Source organism: Semicossyphus pulcher, unplaced genomic scaffold, assembly GCF_022749685.1.
Source record: "Semicossyphus pulcher isolate SPU_LCO1_2020_fin unplaced genomic scaffold, fSemPul1.0.p SCAF_5, whole genome shotgun sequence".
NCBI classification, from domain to species: Eukaryota; Metazoa; Chordata; class Actinopteri; order Labriformes; family Labridae; genus Semicossyphus; species Semicossyphus pulcher.
The window spans coordinates 23005122-23024120 of record NW_027211726.1 but is presented as its reverse complement, the minus strand read 5'-3'; the positions used below and the strand labels follow the sequence as shown (position 1 = coordinate 23024120).

At 40.6% G+C, this 18999-nt stretch overlaps 1 protein-coding gene across 1 annotated transcript; it reads left to right on the top strand.

The window, feature by feature from the left end:
* The first annotated feature begins 366 nt into the window (after window positions 1–366).
* On the top strand, window positions 367–18258 carry tent4a (terminal nucleotidyltransferase 4A). The gene is made up of 13 exons (XM_069681639.1): window positions 367–1299; window positions 4223–4346; window positions 6362–6408; window positions 6514–6634; window positions 7504–7611; window positions 11068–11196; window positions 11463–11676; window positions 12442–12568; window positions 12656–12753; window positions 12930–13111; window positions 13445–13597; window positions 13769–13942; window positions 14824–18258. Exons 1-13 carry the CDS (start codon window positions 470–472, stop codon window positions 14980–14982), a joined length of 2466 nt encoding a protein of 821 aa, XP_069537740.1. The 5' UTR covers window positions 367–469; the 3' UTR covers window positions 14983–18258.
* The last annotated feature ends 741 nt before the right edge of the window (window positions 18259–18999 follow it).

The window sequence follows — 18999 nt, the reverse complement described above, 5'->3', positions numbered from 1 at the left end:
CTGGGTTCTCATTCGTTGCCTCCAGACCCAAATGGGCCAAAGGACCCTTATTCGTTATCGACGTTTTACTGTGTTCTTCAGTTGTTTTTCAATTAAATATTTATCAAATGGAAATTCAAATATTTATTCTGTGCAATTCATCAACCGGCCGGAGTGATGAAGGAGTGGGCGGATGGGGGGGCGCAGTCATCGTTTAAGAAACCCCTCGTAAAGCGCATGCGCATGGATTTGAAGAGAATACGCCATATTGAATTCCCGTAGGAAACAGCTAGCTTTTTTTCCCAGCTAGCGGTGTAAAAGGGCCACTTTCTCAATGGTCCTAATTCGGTTTAATGTTTAAATACTCCCCTTTCCGTAACCCCGGACAACGCAGCGACCTTTGAAAGGTCCAGGAAGCGGCGAAGATTCACAACGGGCTCGCTAGTGTTAGTTAGGTACTTGCAGGGGGGTTACCAGAGAAAGAAGTTGAATGGATCCGAGGGTAGCTTGGATTCAGCCCGAACAGAAAGGACCTGCGAACGCCTTATGGATGCACGTCTGGGAGACCTCTCAGGGAGTACGGACACTCTCCAGTCAGCAGCAGCTTCACAATCAAAACCACAACCAGTGCGTGAATTACGCTGCTTTGGATGTTCTAAAAAATGTGGCGACCGCGGTGGCAGCGAGCAAGAGTCTCTGCAGCAGCAACGGTAACGCTGCCTCCAGTTTAAGCAACGGCAGCAGCCATCACAGCATCATGAACGGCACTACTGGTATCAACGGCACTGCGAATTCCTCGCTGGGGATAGCGCTGTCCAACGGGAACGTACATAACTCCTTCACCACGACGAGCCCCCCTGAACCAGGTGATGGAAAAACCATACCCCAGAAGACAGTAACTGTCTCCTCCTCGTCCTCCTCACTGGAATCCGGGACGGATAACCCCCCTTCCAGCAGCTCACTTGATAGGACTATGGGTGGAAATGTAACGGGCAACATAAATAAAAATGTCGGGGGTGCCAATATGCTTTTCAACGTGAGCGACAGCATGGACAATAATGTCAACCTTTACCACCAACATCACCGTCACCTACAGGAGCACCCGGCTTTTAATTTACAGCAGATTTGCGTGAAGCGCCATCAGGTTCAGCCGTCTCTACCTGTAAACCACACACACAATCACCACCCAGGCCGAAGGAAAAGTGACAACAAAGCGAGCACTTATGGGATGAATTACTTGCTTTCAAGCTGCACTAATGGCAATTATGCGAGCACTTGGACGCCCTGGAAGACGAGGAAGTACAACCCGGGGGTCATTGGGTAAGTGATATTATTAACTGTTAACTGTCTTTACACTGAAAAACTTGCGTTAACATTTGTCTTTTTCTGCTGGCTATAATGGTTCCAAGCTGTTGTCAAGTCTTAATTTTGTGTGTTAAGTATTGTGGTACATGCAAGTTGATGTAGCCATTATTTACCCAACGCAGATATACCTAACGTGTGTTAACCGGAGTTGGGCTATTCGCTGGATAGTCAACGTTAGAAAGCTACCGTTGAATATATCTACGTTAGTTGCGTAAAGACTGCGATAGTCAACCGAAGCACGACCGGAAGTGCTGTGTTTTTGTCTGATAAAGTTTGAATTAGGCCGTTAGAAATCGCTTCCGACACACTTTTGTAAGGTACATTTCAAAAACAAAAAAAACACGTAGTGAAAACAGTTTATAATTCAGCGATCACATCTTTAATTTTTCTCTAGTAGTGTTCTCAATAAATTATTTATTTAGAAGTTTTTGACCGGATGTGTTGCTTTGAGTCCGTTTTTAGTTACCGTTAGCATGACAGAGGATCCATAGCTAACTGGGCTAACTGTTTTCCCTTTGACAAAATATTAAAAGAGACACTAGTGAAAAACAAAACAACTCATCTTTCGCCGTCAGACGAACAAAATTGACCCTGGTTCAAAAGTTAAATTTAAACTTTAAATAGCTAACTAAAATTAATGCATATAAAACGAGATGCCCAGGTTTTAGGTAACGGTGTTGGATCACACTTGACTGTTAACTTTTGTAACGTTAATGTTGGGTGAAGTAATTAGCTGCACATTCACTCCAATCGGTTTGAACAATTCCTAATTGCTCGATCATAAAACTAATCCGTCTGCTTACTGTGACATTATGATTTACCATTTGATAGTTTAAAGGGCGAACCTTTATATAGTATTTTTTTTAGATTCCACTGCATTTCACTACACTGAATAAAAGTAAATAAATAGTCATCATTGAATTCTGTATAATTGCCCTTTATACCCATGTAGTTGTCATTGCAGTCAGTCATACTCTCTTAATCCTGGTTATTCTTTGTGTAGCTCAGGATCCATTTGACATGACAGACAGTGGTGGAACTTTATGTCAACACAGTTTAAATACAGCTTAACTGTAGTATAATTTTATAGTTTGATCTCATATTTGTGCTACTTGGTATGTAAGAATGATCAGTAGGTGTCCTAGAGACTTCTGACCCTCACATTGTTAGAGTCGTAAGAGCTATGTAACTAAATATTATTCTATGTTATAACGGTAGTTATTTTACCCTGACAGAAGCCGCCTTCAAAAACAAATGACCAAGGAACTCCCAGATTTGTTGCAGGACCTTGTGATATTTGTAACGACTGGTTGCACTGTTGTGGGAATTTTCTGTACAAGGAATCTGTGTTTGTCATGTCATGAAAGCACTTCCACATGCTTGGTGCTAGTTTCCCCATAACCCAAAGTTGTTAATAACAGTTTTTTCCTGTAAATAGTGAATAGATATCATATTTCCTTTTCTACTTGTGCTTGTGGCTGTGCACATATTTTGATGCAAGTTTTGGCTTGTGCACTGACTTATCTCGCAGTATTTAGCCTTCAGGGGTTCCTTTGAAGTCCCACATAAAGGGCTTTGCAGTCCAAATTAAAATGAATACAATTGTGTATATGTATAGTGCATTGATATTGGGATGATCAGAGATTAAGTTTTTGCATTAAAAATATAGATTTGTCAGTAAGATACATGGAAGTCACTGGTTGTGTAGTCATACTTCTAAGTTGATGTTTGACTCTAAACTTCTTTGTCAAGAAAGGCTGTAGTTATTATTTTGACTGTGGGGGGGGCTAACAATAACCATGCCCTCTGTCAGCGGTGGAATATTGGCATGGGTTTGCACTGGCTTGTTGGCAAAGTGTATTCACCAAACAGTGAGCACATGGGTTGACTGCATTTCCTCCAGGGCTCTGTTAATTGATTCTGACAGTATCCCTGTTCTGTATTTCACACTGACATCATGGCATGCATTCCTAGAAAAATGAATGGCCACAGGGTTGAACAGAGTTGCACTATTCAGTCTTTTAACTGGTCAGAAGTCTTCACTTTATATTCGCCCCAATGTTGCCAAACAAACTATATCAACACAGCCCTCTGTGTTTTACCAAACCTTCTTTCCACATTCCTTTCAGACCTCAAAGGTGTTTGTTGTATCTTTATCTAGATGAGAACCCTATGTCCTCGGTGATACAGAGATAAGAAGAGTTCTGCAATGTCTCCCTCACTCTAAACCACTTTAGGTCTGTCATGTTTTTGGGCTATTGTTTATGTTCACGACTATGGGTACAGTTGCAATCATGGAAAGGTCTAAGCTTTTTTAAATCACAATATTTGATTTTTTTTTCTACCTTAACACGATTACTATTCTAAAATAACAGTTAGCAAAAAATTCAAATCATGTTTGAAGAAAATAAAAATGTCCTACTAGAATAGTAACTCTCTTTTTTCCAACTTTCTTGTCTAACTTCAGTTTTAATGTGGATTGGTCCTTTCTGGTTGATGCTTTATTCATTTAAGTACAATATCAGCACCAACATTGATCCAGTGTATTGCGATGCGTGTTGTTGTTTTAATCTTGACAGGTCAAGTTAAGTAAAGATTACAAAGGAGAAACTGTAGAATATTTTCAGTAGCTGTTGATTGATTTGCTTGCCTGGCTTTGGCATGATGGGGGTTAATAGTGATAAGTAGGAATCATATCTTGGGCCATCTGGAGAGTGTTTTCTTCTTTTTTTTTTGTTTCTCAATGTAAGCCGAATTGCATTGCATATTTCTCATCACACACAGTTCCTTCTCTCAATCCATTTCATACTGGACTGTGTGTGAAGTGATTGTTAATGTGGTTAGAGTAACCCCTATCTGTCATCCTCTTTCTGTCCAGACTCCACGAGGAGGTGATGGACTTCTACAACTTCATGTCCCCTCGGCCAGAGGAAGCAGCTATGAGGAAGGAGGTAGTGAACCGGATAGAGATGATCATCAAGGAGCTGTGGCCCACTGCAGATGTAAGATACACACACATGCCTTTATTTAGTTAGATTAATTCCCCTTTAAAATTGATAATATTTCACAGAACATTCTCTAAAATCATTGTCCATTCATAGAGGAATTATTGACCAACAGGCAAACTGATCTCAAATTGTATATCTTTTAGTTACTCGATTGAGAAAAAAAAAAAAAAAAAATTAAGAAAAGAAAGTTAAAGAAAACTTAAATATGTTTATGCATCTACCTCAACAGCTTAACATGAGTGCAAGTAGATGGGTCAGAAGTTGCAAAATTGCATATTAATGGTGGTTTACATTTCATTAACTGAGTGAGACACTTCTTCTATAGCTGCTTTTGATTCTGCCAGACTTAAAGGAGATGTTCAATATTGGGAAAATATTTGTACACACACTCCCTTGCTCTTCCTGACAACTCTCCTTAGTGAGATGTGTGTTTTTGTATCTGGAAGGAAGCAGGAACAGGTTAGAGCCAGGGGAAGATGACAGAAGCACAGGGTGGAAGTGACAGTTTCAGCATCTGGCCAGATTTCAAAATCTCCCAATCCATTTAAAGTAATGTATTTCACATATTTTTAAGTTGTGTTGAAACAGAGGGCAGGACATGCAATTGGACACATGTTGATACACGCAGGTAGACAGACAGGCAGAGGTGAAAAGTTTTCTAATTGATAGCCATTTTTTTTGTTTCATTGAGTTTTGTTTTTGCTGAGCTTTAGCCATATAGAACTAAGCTTTAGTATCTATAATCACGTAATGCCATTATTTATTTCATTATAACAGCTTATAAAAACCCTCGATTGCAATTGCCTGGTTTGGAAAATTGCTAGGACATATTTTGTGCATCATTATATATCATTATCATTATAATTATATACAGTTTTTCAATATTATTTATAGACTGTTGATGTAACCTAGTTCTACCAACATCAGCTGGCTAACTTTGCATAGCAGAAGAAAGCCATAGAAACAGGGAAAACAGTTAGCTTGGCTAGTCCATAAAAATCTGATTAAAAGCAGATCCACAGCTCACTTATTAAAATGTGATGTCTTGTCTGTTTAATCAATACAGAACCAAAGTGTAAAGATGCCAGTTTGCCAATTTACGACTCAAAAACATACCGTTTTATGCTTTAGGAAAGGAACTTTATGGAGTCTCCAAATGTTGCCTGGCAACTGGTCCTGGCCAAGAACCCGTTAACACACAATGGCATTCTTACTTATGCTACATTTGTTACAAATGTTTTGTTTTGTTATTCCCTCAAAGCTAAGCAGGCAGTGCATTATCCTAATACTAATTCTACTTTGCATATACTGGAAGGTCATAGGGTTTAAAATTATTGTTCTTTAATTATATGTTCATTTATGCTCCCAATTGCACTCAAGTATGTGCAACAAATTTTAGCTGCAGCTGGTTGGGTAGTACAAAATTGTAGGGATGATGTAATGCTCCTCTCATTACTTAACCATGTAAACCACGCGCAATGGTGATTTGTTCACTGCCCTTCCCTCTTCCACTGTGAGCAAGATTGTCAGGTAAATGGATCAAGCCCCTGATTTGTACCAGCCTCCCTTTTCATTTCAACCTATTAATCCTGGCCTGTCTTTGTGCTATTGCCTTGTCGTATTTACCAGACGGAAAGGGAAATAACTCTACGCTGCTTCCTTTGGAGAGCTTTCACTTGCAGCCCACAAACACCGCATTTTATTTCCTAGCTATTGTATACCTAACTTGGCAGCCTACTTAACTTGGCAGGGATTACTGCCTCGGAAGTGGAACCCGGAAATACCTAGTTTCCGGTAGTTTGAATTGTATATAAACATTAAAACATTAAACATTATGATGAATGAGTTGTCGCTCAATGAAGGTTCTGTACTGTCAAAAGCATGTAGCCAAGCCCACTTTAGGCAGAATGTGATAGGAAAGGCTACGTAATATTAGTGTTCTTGCTTTTTGTTGTCACTGATTTTTGGTCAATGTCATCACATTGCTCAACATGCTCATGTTTTTCTAGGTTCAAATATTTGGCAGCTTCAGCACAGGACTGTACCTTCCAACCAGGTAAGACTGTAGTATTAATATTAAACAAAACACAGGCTGTTAATTTGCCTCCTTGTGTGTTATGTTGGGCAGTATTCTAACATTCTGACTGTTTTTTGCTCTCAGTGACATTGACCTGGTTGTGTTTGGGAAGTGGGAGCGCCCCCCATTGCAAGAGCTGGAACAAGCTCTTCGCAAGCATAACGTGGCAGAACCTTTCTCCATCAAAGTGCTGGACAAGGCAACAGTGAGTAGCTGCATGTTTTCAACTAGTTCTTGTTTTCAGACACTTCATGCTGCTCCTGAGATAAAACCTCACTGGTTTGTAAACACAGATGTTCATGAAACACACTAGCATATATTCTCAAATCATAATTCAATACTCCATGTGCACAACAGAATTGTTTGACTGTTAATTTCAGTTGTCCAAAAGGTTTTATTCTTCACTGGAAATGACAAATATTGCAGCCTCAGTAAATGGGAAACAAGTTGGAATGTACCCAGCCAAACCTAAATTTGGCAGCCGATTTTACATTCCTAAAAAAATTCCACTGTACTTCAGTCAGTCAGAAGTATAAAGCTTTGGCTCATTCACTCTTTTATCACCATGGAAATGTGAGGGGGAAAGAAGAAGCTCAATTAGTGTCTTCCATCTGTTTGCGTGACAGGTGGTACACTCCGCCAGTTGTGTGCTCATTTTTCCCATTTAGCTGTAAATACACATTACTGCCAATTTGAGTGTTTAAAGTTTATTTGTATTGTTTTGAAGTTAAAGTATTATTTTGCTGCTAGAAATAAATTTCAGGCCTTAAGGGCTTGTAGTGTGGGTACTTACTCTGGTGGAAGTGTTGATGGCCATATCCCATTTTGGTATAGTGGCACAGTAGCATGCCCTGTCATGCTGTGGCTTGTGCACTCGACTAGGCAAACCACTGCAAGCAGCAACACAGTCTTGACTGACATGATAATAAGTAGTTAATGGCTGAATTTTCATTTTTAGATCAGCTATTCCCTCAAGGAGGGTGTTGGGAAAGATGATTTTTTCCCCTCTGTTTTGACATACAGTGAACCTGTAACGTTTTGCTAATAGATGTTATACAATTTTTCTCCCTTTAGGTGCCAATCATCAAACTGACGGACCAGGAGACTGAGGTCAAGGTAGACATCAGTTTCAATGTGGAGACTGGAGTGAAGGCAGCAAGTTTTATTAAAGATTATGTAAAGGTGAGATATACATATTATATTCTGTCAGGCTTTAAAGTTTACGGTACATTTGTTATCACAGTGTCATTTTATTTAATCATTGAATCAGAGCAGAAGGTGTCAAATGACATACAGAAATGATATTGCACCTTTTGCTACTGCATAAGCCAGATAAGGATTGTGAATTAAAGTCATCATACTAAAGGAAACTCAGCCAGAACACACATTACAAGCTTAGAGGTTGAAAACCGTGCAGGAAGAGGTAATGTTGAGCATTTAAAAATGAAAAAAAAAAACAGCAGAGGAGTTGCATGATTTCCATTTCCAGTGAGATTTACCTTTTGAGAATCAGGCGAGCCAGCAGTTTAAAGCATTACGCTTTACTTCACTGCAATCTTATAGTGGCTCGTCTCATTTCCAAAGTGAAGCTGGAACAGACCCCGGCAACCTTGCTCAGTATAATCCTCACTTACATTTTACTGAGTCTGTGTGTTGCTGAGAACCTCGTTGCCAGATCTACTCAGTGGAGGTGCAATCCACCCCATGGCTCTGACAAAATTCCTGCTGAAGGTGGATCTCTGCCTGCTTTGGTCACGGTTGTAGTAGTTAATGCAGTAGAGGAATTCCAGGTGCTGATGTTCCAGCACGCTGTCAGGTTTTGGCTTTTGTCCTTTGTTGTTGTTACATTTTTTTGTTTTACAGTTCTCTTAGAATACATGTCAGAGCTTGAAGGTTGACAACCACACTCAGTATCAATCCAGTGATAGTTGTTGTTGTTAATGCTTGGGTGTGACAGACTATAGTGCAGTCTTGTCATCAAGAGGTCAACCAAAGTTAATCCTCATATGTCAGGTTCGCAGACAGACAGATGGAGCAGCATACCTCTCACTCTTGTTTTCACTTCTTAAAAGCATACTGTAAAATCTGGAATATAAGCCGCAGTCTTTCTTTAGAATATCCCTGAGGGAAAAAGGTTTTCTATAGCTATTAATTAATAAAAAACGTGTATACAAGTTATTTCAACACTGTTTTAATTTAAAACACATTCAAAAAATTATAGCCTACCATCTGTTTTCATCATGTCATGTTTGCAATCCTGTTAGCTTCCAGTGCGTTAGCTGGCAGCCTACGTTAACGTTGATTGTTGTAAGGGTAGCGGCTGCACTGGCAATCATGACAGTGCATGTCCATGACGAAGCTTTAGCGTAACACAGCAACACAATAAAATAGATAGAAAAAATGTATTGAAAGTGCGTTCTATACACCGAATTTTATGGTATTTGAAAACTGGATTCACGTGTGCACAAACACACTGCTAGAAGCTTGTGCTTCCTATTTATTGGAAAAAGTAATATTTGTAATTCCTATTCTCAGACCCTTTCAGACACTCATGTAGTGCCACACAAGGCCACTAATAAGCTAAGCATTCATACACCACAGGCTATGCCTCCGGGGGCAATTTGGGGCCCAAGGGTACTTTGTTATATAGACTGGAGGGCTGATGGATCGAACCACCAACCAATTGGAGGGCAACTCTCTCCATCTCTGAGCTACAGCTGCCCAATTACTTACAAATTTATTAATTTCAGCACTTGATCAAATCTCTGATTGAACCCAACATATAACTGGACCAGCTGATATCTTAGGTCATACACTTGACTTAATTTAGTTATCTTGTTTTCCTGTTTACAATGTTGAAATAACTGACTGATCTTCAGGTCATTTTTTTGTGCTTTTGCCTATTTTGCCTTCAGAAGCTCTCCTTGTTTGTTGCTGTTGCTACATTAACGCTTTCTTTGCCACTTTTGTTTATGCTGCCCTCATAGTTGCTCCAAGTACTTGTAACATTGATGCTGTCTTTCCCAGCTCAGCACAGATGTTCAATACCATCTGCTGCTCCATTCCTGACTCTGTTGCTTCCCTCAGTGAAAAAGCCTAAGCCTAAATCTCAGCTTTGACTTAATAACACCACAAGAACCCTTAGGAGGGAACACAGAAAAGCTGAGTTTAACTGGAATCAAGAAAAGCTAAACATTTCCTTTGAAATCTTAAGAGATCATCTGTTGAAATACCAACAAGCAGATAAAGCAGTGAAAGCAAAATACTTTCTGATCTCATCTCTAAGAACAGCCAAAATCCGAAGACTTCTTCTGCCCCCTAACCATACCCAGCCTGAAACGTGTCCTCAGATAAATGTGAAGAATTCTTAAAGTTAAAGAATTATGTCAAACCATTTAAAGCACATGTTTTAGTATATAAGCTGTTTGTTTTAAAGCTCCTGCAAAGAGTTTTTGGCTTGTTCGGAAGCAGACTGAAACTAATACTGATGTCTCTATATGACCCACAAACGGACACAATCAGCCTGCAGAAATCAGACAATTCACAATGAATGTTATGTTTGATAGATAAAATAAAGCCTGATGAGATTTTTTGTGACAGAATGCTACTTTCACATTCTGTATACAGTTTTCCGGTATATTCATATAAGATTAGCAAAGAGATGAGACTTACCACTTTGTCCACAAGGGTCGCTAAGATCAACACAAAATGAAAACTCTAGCAGGAACTTCTCCAATCAATTGGAAAAATTGCCTTGTTTGAGGTGTTTGAGGACAATAATGCCCAATGTGAGCCTCTTTCAGGTCAAACATCATTCATTGTGTGGGACAGAGAGACTCTGTTTTATTATGCTTTAGGAAATAAACAGAAGTTGAATTTAAAGCAGATTGTGGAGAAATTTTCGCTTACCAGGACTAACAGAATGTCATCCATTCAGTTTAGACCTCTGACCTTCCGATTGAAAGATGACCGACTCTACCATTGAGCCACAGCCACCCTCGCATTTGTGACGTCCACGGTTGGCTCTGGTTATAACAGTTTTTTCTCGCTGAGGGTCGCTTTTTCTTTTTTAGTCTGCCTTCATCAGAGGGATTTTCACTTATTTTTGAAGTTGTATCTGTAGTCATCGATCTTTTTGTTGTTTGTTCAGCCATAGTAGATTACTGTTTACTCGCAACACTTGCAGAGTCTAGAAAATGCAGCCGTATAGCTCCGCCTACCCTCTCTGGCAGACCAACCACTGCTGGCCGATGGGAAACGCGTCACTAACTGGCCGCCAGTCATTTTTTTCCACCTTGCAGTGGTTGGCAACCAGAGCCAACCGCTGTGTAAAAACACACACTGGGGCGGCTTTATGGCGCTTGGTCCTAAGTAAAATGGCAAAGGCTGCATGATGCCAGAGCTTCTTTGCGGCGCTGAGGCAGAACCGCCTTGTAAAAAGGGCTTCTAACTCATTGAACTCTATACATCTCACAAGAAATCCCTCCTTTCAGTGAGTCATACAAATGGAACATGAGTCAAATTTAAATCTATTTTTTGTCCTTTTTTACAATTCTTTCCTTTGTCCTCTTCCTGTTTCTTAACCCAGAGTTTGATAACTGAATCAACCATTCCCTTTGGCCCTTCTTCTACTTTCAGATGTATCCAGTGCTGCCTTACCTGATCTTTGTGCTGAAGCAGTTTCTGCTGCAGAGAGATCTGAACGAAGTCTTCACAGGGGGAATCAGCTCTTATAGCCTCATCCTCATGGTCATCAGCTTCCTTCAGGTAGAGTAAGATGGAGACAGTGCAGGATGTGGTAACACTTTGGAAGCAGAGCTCTTGAAAGTGTAATGGCAGTAGTAGTATCATGTCTTAAGGTTGTAATATTAATACTGATAGAAGAAACAATAACAAGATACATGGTAGAATTATTAGGAGCAATATGCACTTAACAAGTGTTACGCACAGACATCAAAGGTAATCCTTACTAATGCCTAGTAATACTTGACTTAAATGAACACTAATCCAGCCTCTTTGTTGTTTCTCTTCAGCTCCATCCTCGGATTGATGCTAGAAACCCCAATGAGAATTTGGGTGTGTTGCTGATCGAGTTCTTTGAGTTGTACGGCCGCCATTTCAACTACTTGAAAACAGGGATTCGAATCAAAAATGGAGGTGCATACATAGCCAAAGAGGAGATCATGAAGGCCATGACAAATGGGTACAGGCCATCCATGCTCTGCATAGAGGACCCACTGCTTCCAGGTGTGTGTTTCTTACGTCTGCAATGATCAAAGTAAATAAAAGGTTGCTTGAATATACTGAATCTTAATTTTAGTGTTAAATGTGTATTTGTATTCACTTGCTAGTTAAAAGCAGCTAGGTGCAATGAGCTGCTTAGATTCACCAGCCAGAACCAAAAGCAATAAGATAAAAACTTGAACTATAATAATATTTCTTAAGAAAGTAGATCAGGTATTCAAAAGCCTTAAAATAATGCTTTCATTATAATTAATTGTACTGTCTCTGAAGGTAAGTGACCAAAAAGTTGAAGTAACTTTATAGAAGAACTCCTTATTATAGTGCCACCTTGTGGTAGTTTTAAGAGTGATAACACTGCACGCAGTAATAGGGCAGTGGGTAACTGGGCTAAAAGCAACACATAGAGAGCAATTTCCACCTATTTTTTTAGTTTCTGTAAACACAAACGACAACATCCCAGTGATTTGAAATATTCTATAAATGCATGGAAAATCCTTTATGTTCCATTGTTCTTACAGTGTGGCACATTTATAGACATTTAACCTCTGACTCTAATATAATAGCAACACTATTCAATCACACCTTACGATAGAAAATGAACTTTGACTTTGTATTTTTTTACATGCTCCCCACATATGAGCATGTTATATTCTACAGCACAGGGAGAGTTTATAAATAGTAAAAAAAGAGGAATGTATATGGAAGGATATCAAAGGGCTTACTTGGCATTCACTATTTTTTTGTTGTGTTTGTCATTACTCCATGCAGGTAATGATGTAGGGAGGGGTTCCTATGGTGCCATGCATGTCAAGCAGGTGCTTGACTATGCCTACACTGTCCTGAGTCATGCCGTATCCCCACTTGCACGGTCATATCCCAACAAAGACTCTGAAAGGTAAACATTCGGTCCATTTGACAGTATGAAAGGTAATCTTTGTAAAAGCGGCAGTATTTTTTAAACCCTTGTCTCTCTTCCTTGCAGCACCCTGGGCAGGATAATCAGGTTGACACAGGAAGTGATCGACTACAGGGAATGGATCATTAAGAAGTGGGGGGGCAGGGATCGAACAGACAACAGAGGTATGATTCCAAAAAAGAGTTCTATTATAATGAAGAAAAACTGCTTGTTCTTTCAGTCTGTCTAATGTCAAAAGTCAGTCAAAAACTATTCTAATCGTATTAAAAGAAGAACAATCCAGTGAGCAAAGTGTTTAAAATTTGTGAATTACTGAACCTTTTGTATGTGTTTTTTGTAGTTTCACCTCCCAAGGAGCCAGTGTCAGAGCAAGAGGCCTGTGTGCTGGGAGGTGGTGTCGGGTCCGAGGAGCAGCAAAGGGACTCTGTGTCGCCACACAGCGCAGACTCCCCCATGTCCATCTCCAGCCCCCAGCAGCACTCTTCAGCCTCCTCCGTCTCCTCACTGTCTGGATCAGACAACGTAAGAAAACACACACATGCAGGATGAGCAGATAGACACACTATGTAAAAGCTTTTGTGGAGGGAGGAAGATCTTATAATTTAAATGGCAACAGGAAACATACAGCATCAAGTAAATTCTGACATGGCAAAGAGGCCCTGAACACACTCTGATACTACAAAGATATAGAGATAAAAAAAATAGCCTTAAGGGAAACATCCTAACTGCTACATTATGGAAACACACCTAATTTAGATCTGTTTTTTTTTAACATTGTCAAGTTGGAAAGTTTCGAGTATCTGCAAGTAACTGTCAACTTTGTTCATTTTTTTCTTTTTACGGATGATTTGCCAGGACTCTGATTCAGCGCTGCCGTGTCCCGTCCCTCAACCAGCCCTGCCACCATACCCGTCTTTTCCGCCTCTTGGCCTCGCTTTACCACCAGGTCTCAACATGGGCAAGCCCGGCATTGCAGGACACCATCTCCTTATGCCTCCAGGCTCACAGGTAGTCAGCATCAGTAATGGAAATTATGAACTGGACATTTTTTTTACTGGTCATATTTTGAAAGTACGGATGTTTAGTAACCAGATAATTACAACATTTAATAAAAACAAAACAACAACTGGATGTGTCATTTTGGCTTGTAAATAATTGTATTAACCATCTGTTCTCCAGGCTCGTGTATCACTGCCCGGTGGTCTAACAATGCACTCCATACCTGGCAGACAGGTGTGTATAGACACCGGGCTCCCCCCCTTCTTCCACATGCCCCCCTCAGCCCATGCTCATCCCCCTGCCCCCTCCAGCCCCCAGCCTCCGCCCAGCCCCCACTCCAGCCACACACACAAGGTAGGCGCCGGCTGCCTCAAACACACTGTCAAGGCAAACTTTTCTCTCTCACACACACGTTTACACGCTTCCATCTCATATTTTCTATTTCTACTCTGGAGTCTGAACTCTGTCAAGTGTCTGATTTCTCTCTCACGTTCAGTTCTTCTCGTTTTGTGAGACTTGTCCTACAACAGGTTACATAAAAAATGAAATTGCGCACTGTTTCTTATGACCGATGAATAAACAACAACATAATCACTGCTGCTCTGAGGCCTGATCATGATCTATAACTGTTTCATGCAAGTTTTAGTTCCTACAACCTTATGGATTATTAAAGTAATAGTCCAACATTTTATTAGTTTATTCATGTTCTTGGCCACAGTCACACAAGAAGATCAGCATTGCTCTCCTGTCTACATTACTCATGAAGCTACAGCCAGCAGGCATTAAGCTTTGCTTAGCATACACATGGAAAGCAGGGGTTTACCAACAACCAGTGCTTGTAGTCTTTATTGTTGTTTCTTCAACTGATTAAAACACTAACTCTTAGCAAGAAAATGAATGAGCATGATTTCCTTTATTCAAACTATATCTTTAAACAACTGATTAAATGTACTGCATTCACATTTAAAAAGCTAAAAATGTTCACATGCCTGGATTTAACTGGTTAAGTCAGTGCGTTACCAAATGAGATAGCAAGTCAGGTTCGACTTTTTTACTGGACGATGCTGCATGAGGTTTGTCTAAATGTTTTGTTTTGTTTTAGACAGTGTTTGCTTAGCTCAAACTGCATTTCAAAGGTGTAGAACTCAATCTACAGGGTTGAATTGGATTGTATTAATTAATTTAATGTGCATCACCACTAAAGAAATGTTCTCTCTCTTCTCTCATCTCCACAGAATGGAGTTAAGTTTAACATGAAGGGCTCCCACATCCCGCCACTGGTCAACAACCCTGTGCTGGCTAACCGCGGACACACTCACACGCACACACAGTATCACCGCAACACCTGGCGGCGCAGAAAGAGGGACAGCCTACCGGTTAGCCTCAGCAGATAGAAACCACTCCTTTTCCCCGACTTTTCCTCCCTCTCCTCTCTGGCTGTGAGACCCTGGCTCTTCATTCGTCTCGAACGAGAGGGACAGGCAGGCAGAGGACCAGAGACCAGCAGTTTTCACTCTGGGGCTGCCGCCACGTGGATCAACAGCCCTCAGCTCTGCATCTTTCTCCTACTATGTCTACCTTTCCATTTTTGCATGACATTTGATCACAGTTCAGTAGATTCAGTATTATGTTACTTTCAGTATTTCATTTTCCTCATCTTCGTTTCAGGTCAGTTCTGTTTTTTGTTTTTTTTTGACTTGGTGAAGATGCCATTGCTCAGTTCACTTGACCTCGTCTTGACCCTTGCAGCCAAGCTGCCTGTGGCTCAGTGTTACTTATTTTTCATAGTTTATACACTTAAGAACAAACGGTTTTTCATTTTGTGCAATAATGTTATTTTGCTTATTTAATTTTGTGTCTGTATATGTAAAAGCCTTTTTATACTGTTTTATTTTTGTAGAATTTTAAATTTTGTTTACGAAACTTTTCCCCAGGCAGCATCTCTGGAGTGTGTGTGTGTGTTCATCCGTTTCTGTGTGTTTGAGGGAGTGTATGTGCCTGTCTGTCTGTCAGTTTAAGATGGACCTCAGTTCAAGCTCCACCTCCTCCTTCTCGTCTTCTCTCCCACTTGTGTTATTTTGTTTCATAAAGAGAAGCAGGATCAGAAAGGGATACAGAGTTCTTAACTTGATATTCCTTCCATTTTTCTTCACCCGTCTTGTGCCAATGGGCGAGGTTAACATGAAATTCCTCTGGAAGTCTTGTTCCTTAGTCCAGTTAGTCCAAGGTAGGGATGGACATGGCACCCTGGGATATCCTGAGAAAAAAAGGGGAGAGGATGAACTTCTGTTTCGGCCTGAAAGAGGTAGCTCTTGAGCAGATAGGGCTTAAGCAGTGATTGCAGAGATTGTATGTATGTGTATAACTCCCAGTGTGTGTGTGTGTGTGTGTGTGTGTGTGTGTGTGTGTGTGTGTGTGTGTGTGTGTGTGTGTGTGTGTGTGTGTGTGTGTGTGTGTGTGTGTGTGTGTGTGTGTGTGTGTGTGTGTGTGTGTCCCTTTGTGGGACTGTGCTGTTGCCATATTTTGTCAGTCAGGGGAAGGCTGGCATTGGCCTGCTAGTTTTTTTTTTCTTGGCCATTTTCTCTACACTGGAGGTGATTTTAAAAGAAAAGCCTCCAGACGATGCAGGATTTTGGTCTGAAAGAGCCTATTCTGTTCAACATATATGCTAGTGTGTTTTCATTTTAGTGCTTGTCTATTTTTATAACATGTTATAGGAAGGTTGGGGCTTATCTGACTTGAATTTGAAGATCAAGATTAGGGTTAGATGGCAGAAAGCCACTGATTTCATGTCAGAGAAATCCTCTTACTCTCTCTTTAGTCGAGGAACGTGGTTGTGGAAACCTGATCCCAGGGCTGAGGTTAATTTTCTCTTGCAGTGGTAAAATCTGTGCAGGCTAAGATGCTCAGCGATAAGTTTTCTCCTTTGTCATCCTGGACAAAGGAGATGAGGGGGAGAGAGGGGGGAGTCTTCCTGAACCAAGGACCCTAGTGAAAGGGAATTATATTTTGATTCCATTCAGGAATCTCGTGTATATTTGATTGCCAGGTACTTCCGCTAATTGTTTGCAATGCCTTTCTTTGTGTTTACTTGTAGTGTGTGTACATCGTTTCAGCGAGCACACCGTGTCACAGAAATACACTCACAGACAGGACTGTCGAGGGCTGTGACTCGCCCAGAACACTACACACGCTGGTGTTATTACTATGCAAGTGGATTATTGAAATTATTGTGTCAACTCTGTTGTCCCTCCAGTTTTTTTCCAAATGACACAGTGCTTGTCGGACAGCAACGTTGCTCACTGTCAGACTCGCAAGCCAACTCATGTGAACTACAAACCCCATCCTCTGACACCCCTGTGTTTGTATGAAGGTCCTGACATGTTTCAAAATCTAGTTTTCTACATGTATCTGTCAAATGTAAAGAATGGGGGATGTTTATGTCAATGGTTGGGTCTGGTCTGTGTAGTATGTGACATAGTGAAACTTGTGTGAGAAAGTATTGAGACTCATGACTTGCCACCAATCAGACGCTCAACAGTTTATGAGCCAGTGATCCCAGAGAGCGACTTGCACTCTGCAGGAGCACTTCAGAAGTGTCCACCAACAATTCTTTCCTTTTTTACTGAGACTCTGTTCCGAACTGTTACACTATTTATTGTTTACTTTTCCTGAAACCATGGCAACTCTGACCCTTTAGTTAAACGACATCTGGCATCAATTCAGTCTCCGATGAAGGGTTTCTGTCTTGACTGGTAGCTTACAGGCTGTTGATGAGCTGATAGTCACCTCCAACAAGAGAAACTCTCGCATTTAATGATTTGGCTGGAAAACGGCAGACTGGCAGGAAGGCATTTTTTGGAGATATGCTCTGCCATACTGTCTTACCCTTTCATGGTTTTATTCCCCATTGGTGATTATTTTCCAAACAACTATTCCCATCCAGAGGGATGTGATCACATTGATGCATGAAATGCTCAGTAACATGCAGTCCGAGCCCAATATACATTATATAAAAATGTGGATGTAGTAAATTCAAACTATCCCTGACAGCCATTTCTGCTTTTAGAGATTAGAACCAGTAATGACAAGAGGCTGAAAATGAAATTGGTAATGGATTGTTGTTGACTGGGTTAGAGTTGCCTACATCTTCAAAACAATGACTTGACATGCAGTATCTTAGGAAGTCTGTATGGATTAAAATCTCTGTGCATCTCTGCGGTCCTACACAGTTTACTTTCCTTGTTCACCTTTCTCTCAATCAGATTGTGGTGGAAATGGTTAAATAAAGATCTCGGTTGTGCGCTGCCACATTGCCTTCACTTCCACAGATGAGGTGTGAGTGACAGGAAAGAGAGGCAACAGAGAGGAGCTAGGACCGCTGAGATTTTGGCGTACACATGTACATGTAGATGCAAAGTAATATTACCCCCATTGGGATACAATGAGGGATTTTAAACTAGCGGCTGCTGTTTAAAGAAAAGTGGCAGCCCCTTTATGTCCTGGCTGATTCATGTCAGCAGTGGCCCTCTGAATGGACACCTAGCTCCGGGTGGCCGGAGGGAACCACTGCCCAGCTTTTGTTTTTGTTTAGTTTTGGTTTTTTTGACATTTTTATGTAAATATATTTTTTTCTATTTTATTTTTTAATAAACATTTTAAAACTGCCAGTCCATGTGTCTTTTTTTGTTTGTTTTAAAGCTGCATTCATAGAATTCTGGTGACTTTCTGGCAGCTAAACAAAATGTAAACAAAGCAATATAAGGCTATTTAGCTGCTAAATGTGGTGTAATGCTGGTCATACAGGGTTTATCAGAGCGTTATTTGTAGCTATTGTCTACTGTTACCAAAAAACAGGATAAAGAGAAACTTAAGGCCAAATCAAATCAGTGATGGTACAGGCCATAAACCAAAAACAGTAAGGGAAAGATACGAATACGCTATGCAGGGCCGAGTGGACCTGCAGAGTCTGGAGTATATGCGCAGTGTTGTTGCTACAGGGACACCTTTCACATTACACACAGTCATTCAACCCATTGTTCTTACAAAAAAAATAATGTTTGGTTCAATTTTAACTTGCCATAACTTCCCACTTCTTCTAAGTGGCTCTGATATCCACAGTCAACGTGTGATTCTTCTCATCAACACTGGGTGGTGCTCATGTACTTCTGTAGCTGCTGATATAGATGAATCTCTTGAGGCTTCTCTACATTGTTGTGTTCCCTGGTGTCTTTAGTACACTTAAACCCTCAAACCAAATATAGAGTTGTTAACCCCATGTTGCCAGACTTTGTCCACAAGCTGTACATTGTGTCCCACCAGGCCTTTAGTGGATGTCAGGTGTTCGTATGTGTGTGGTTTTGTGCAGGATTAGGTGTACTGTTTGTGCTTGCGATAAAGAAGATAAGCTA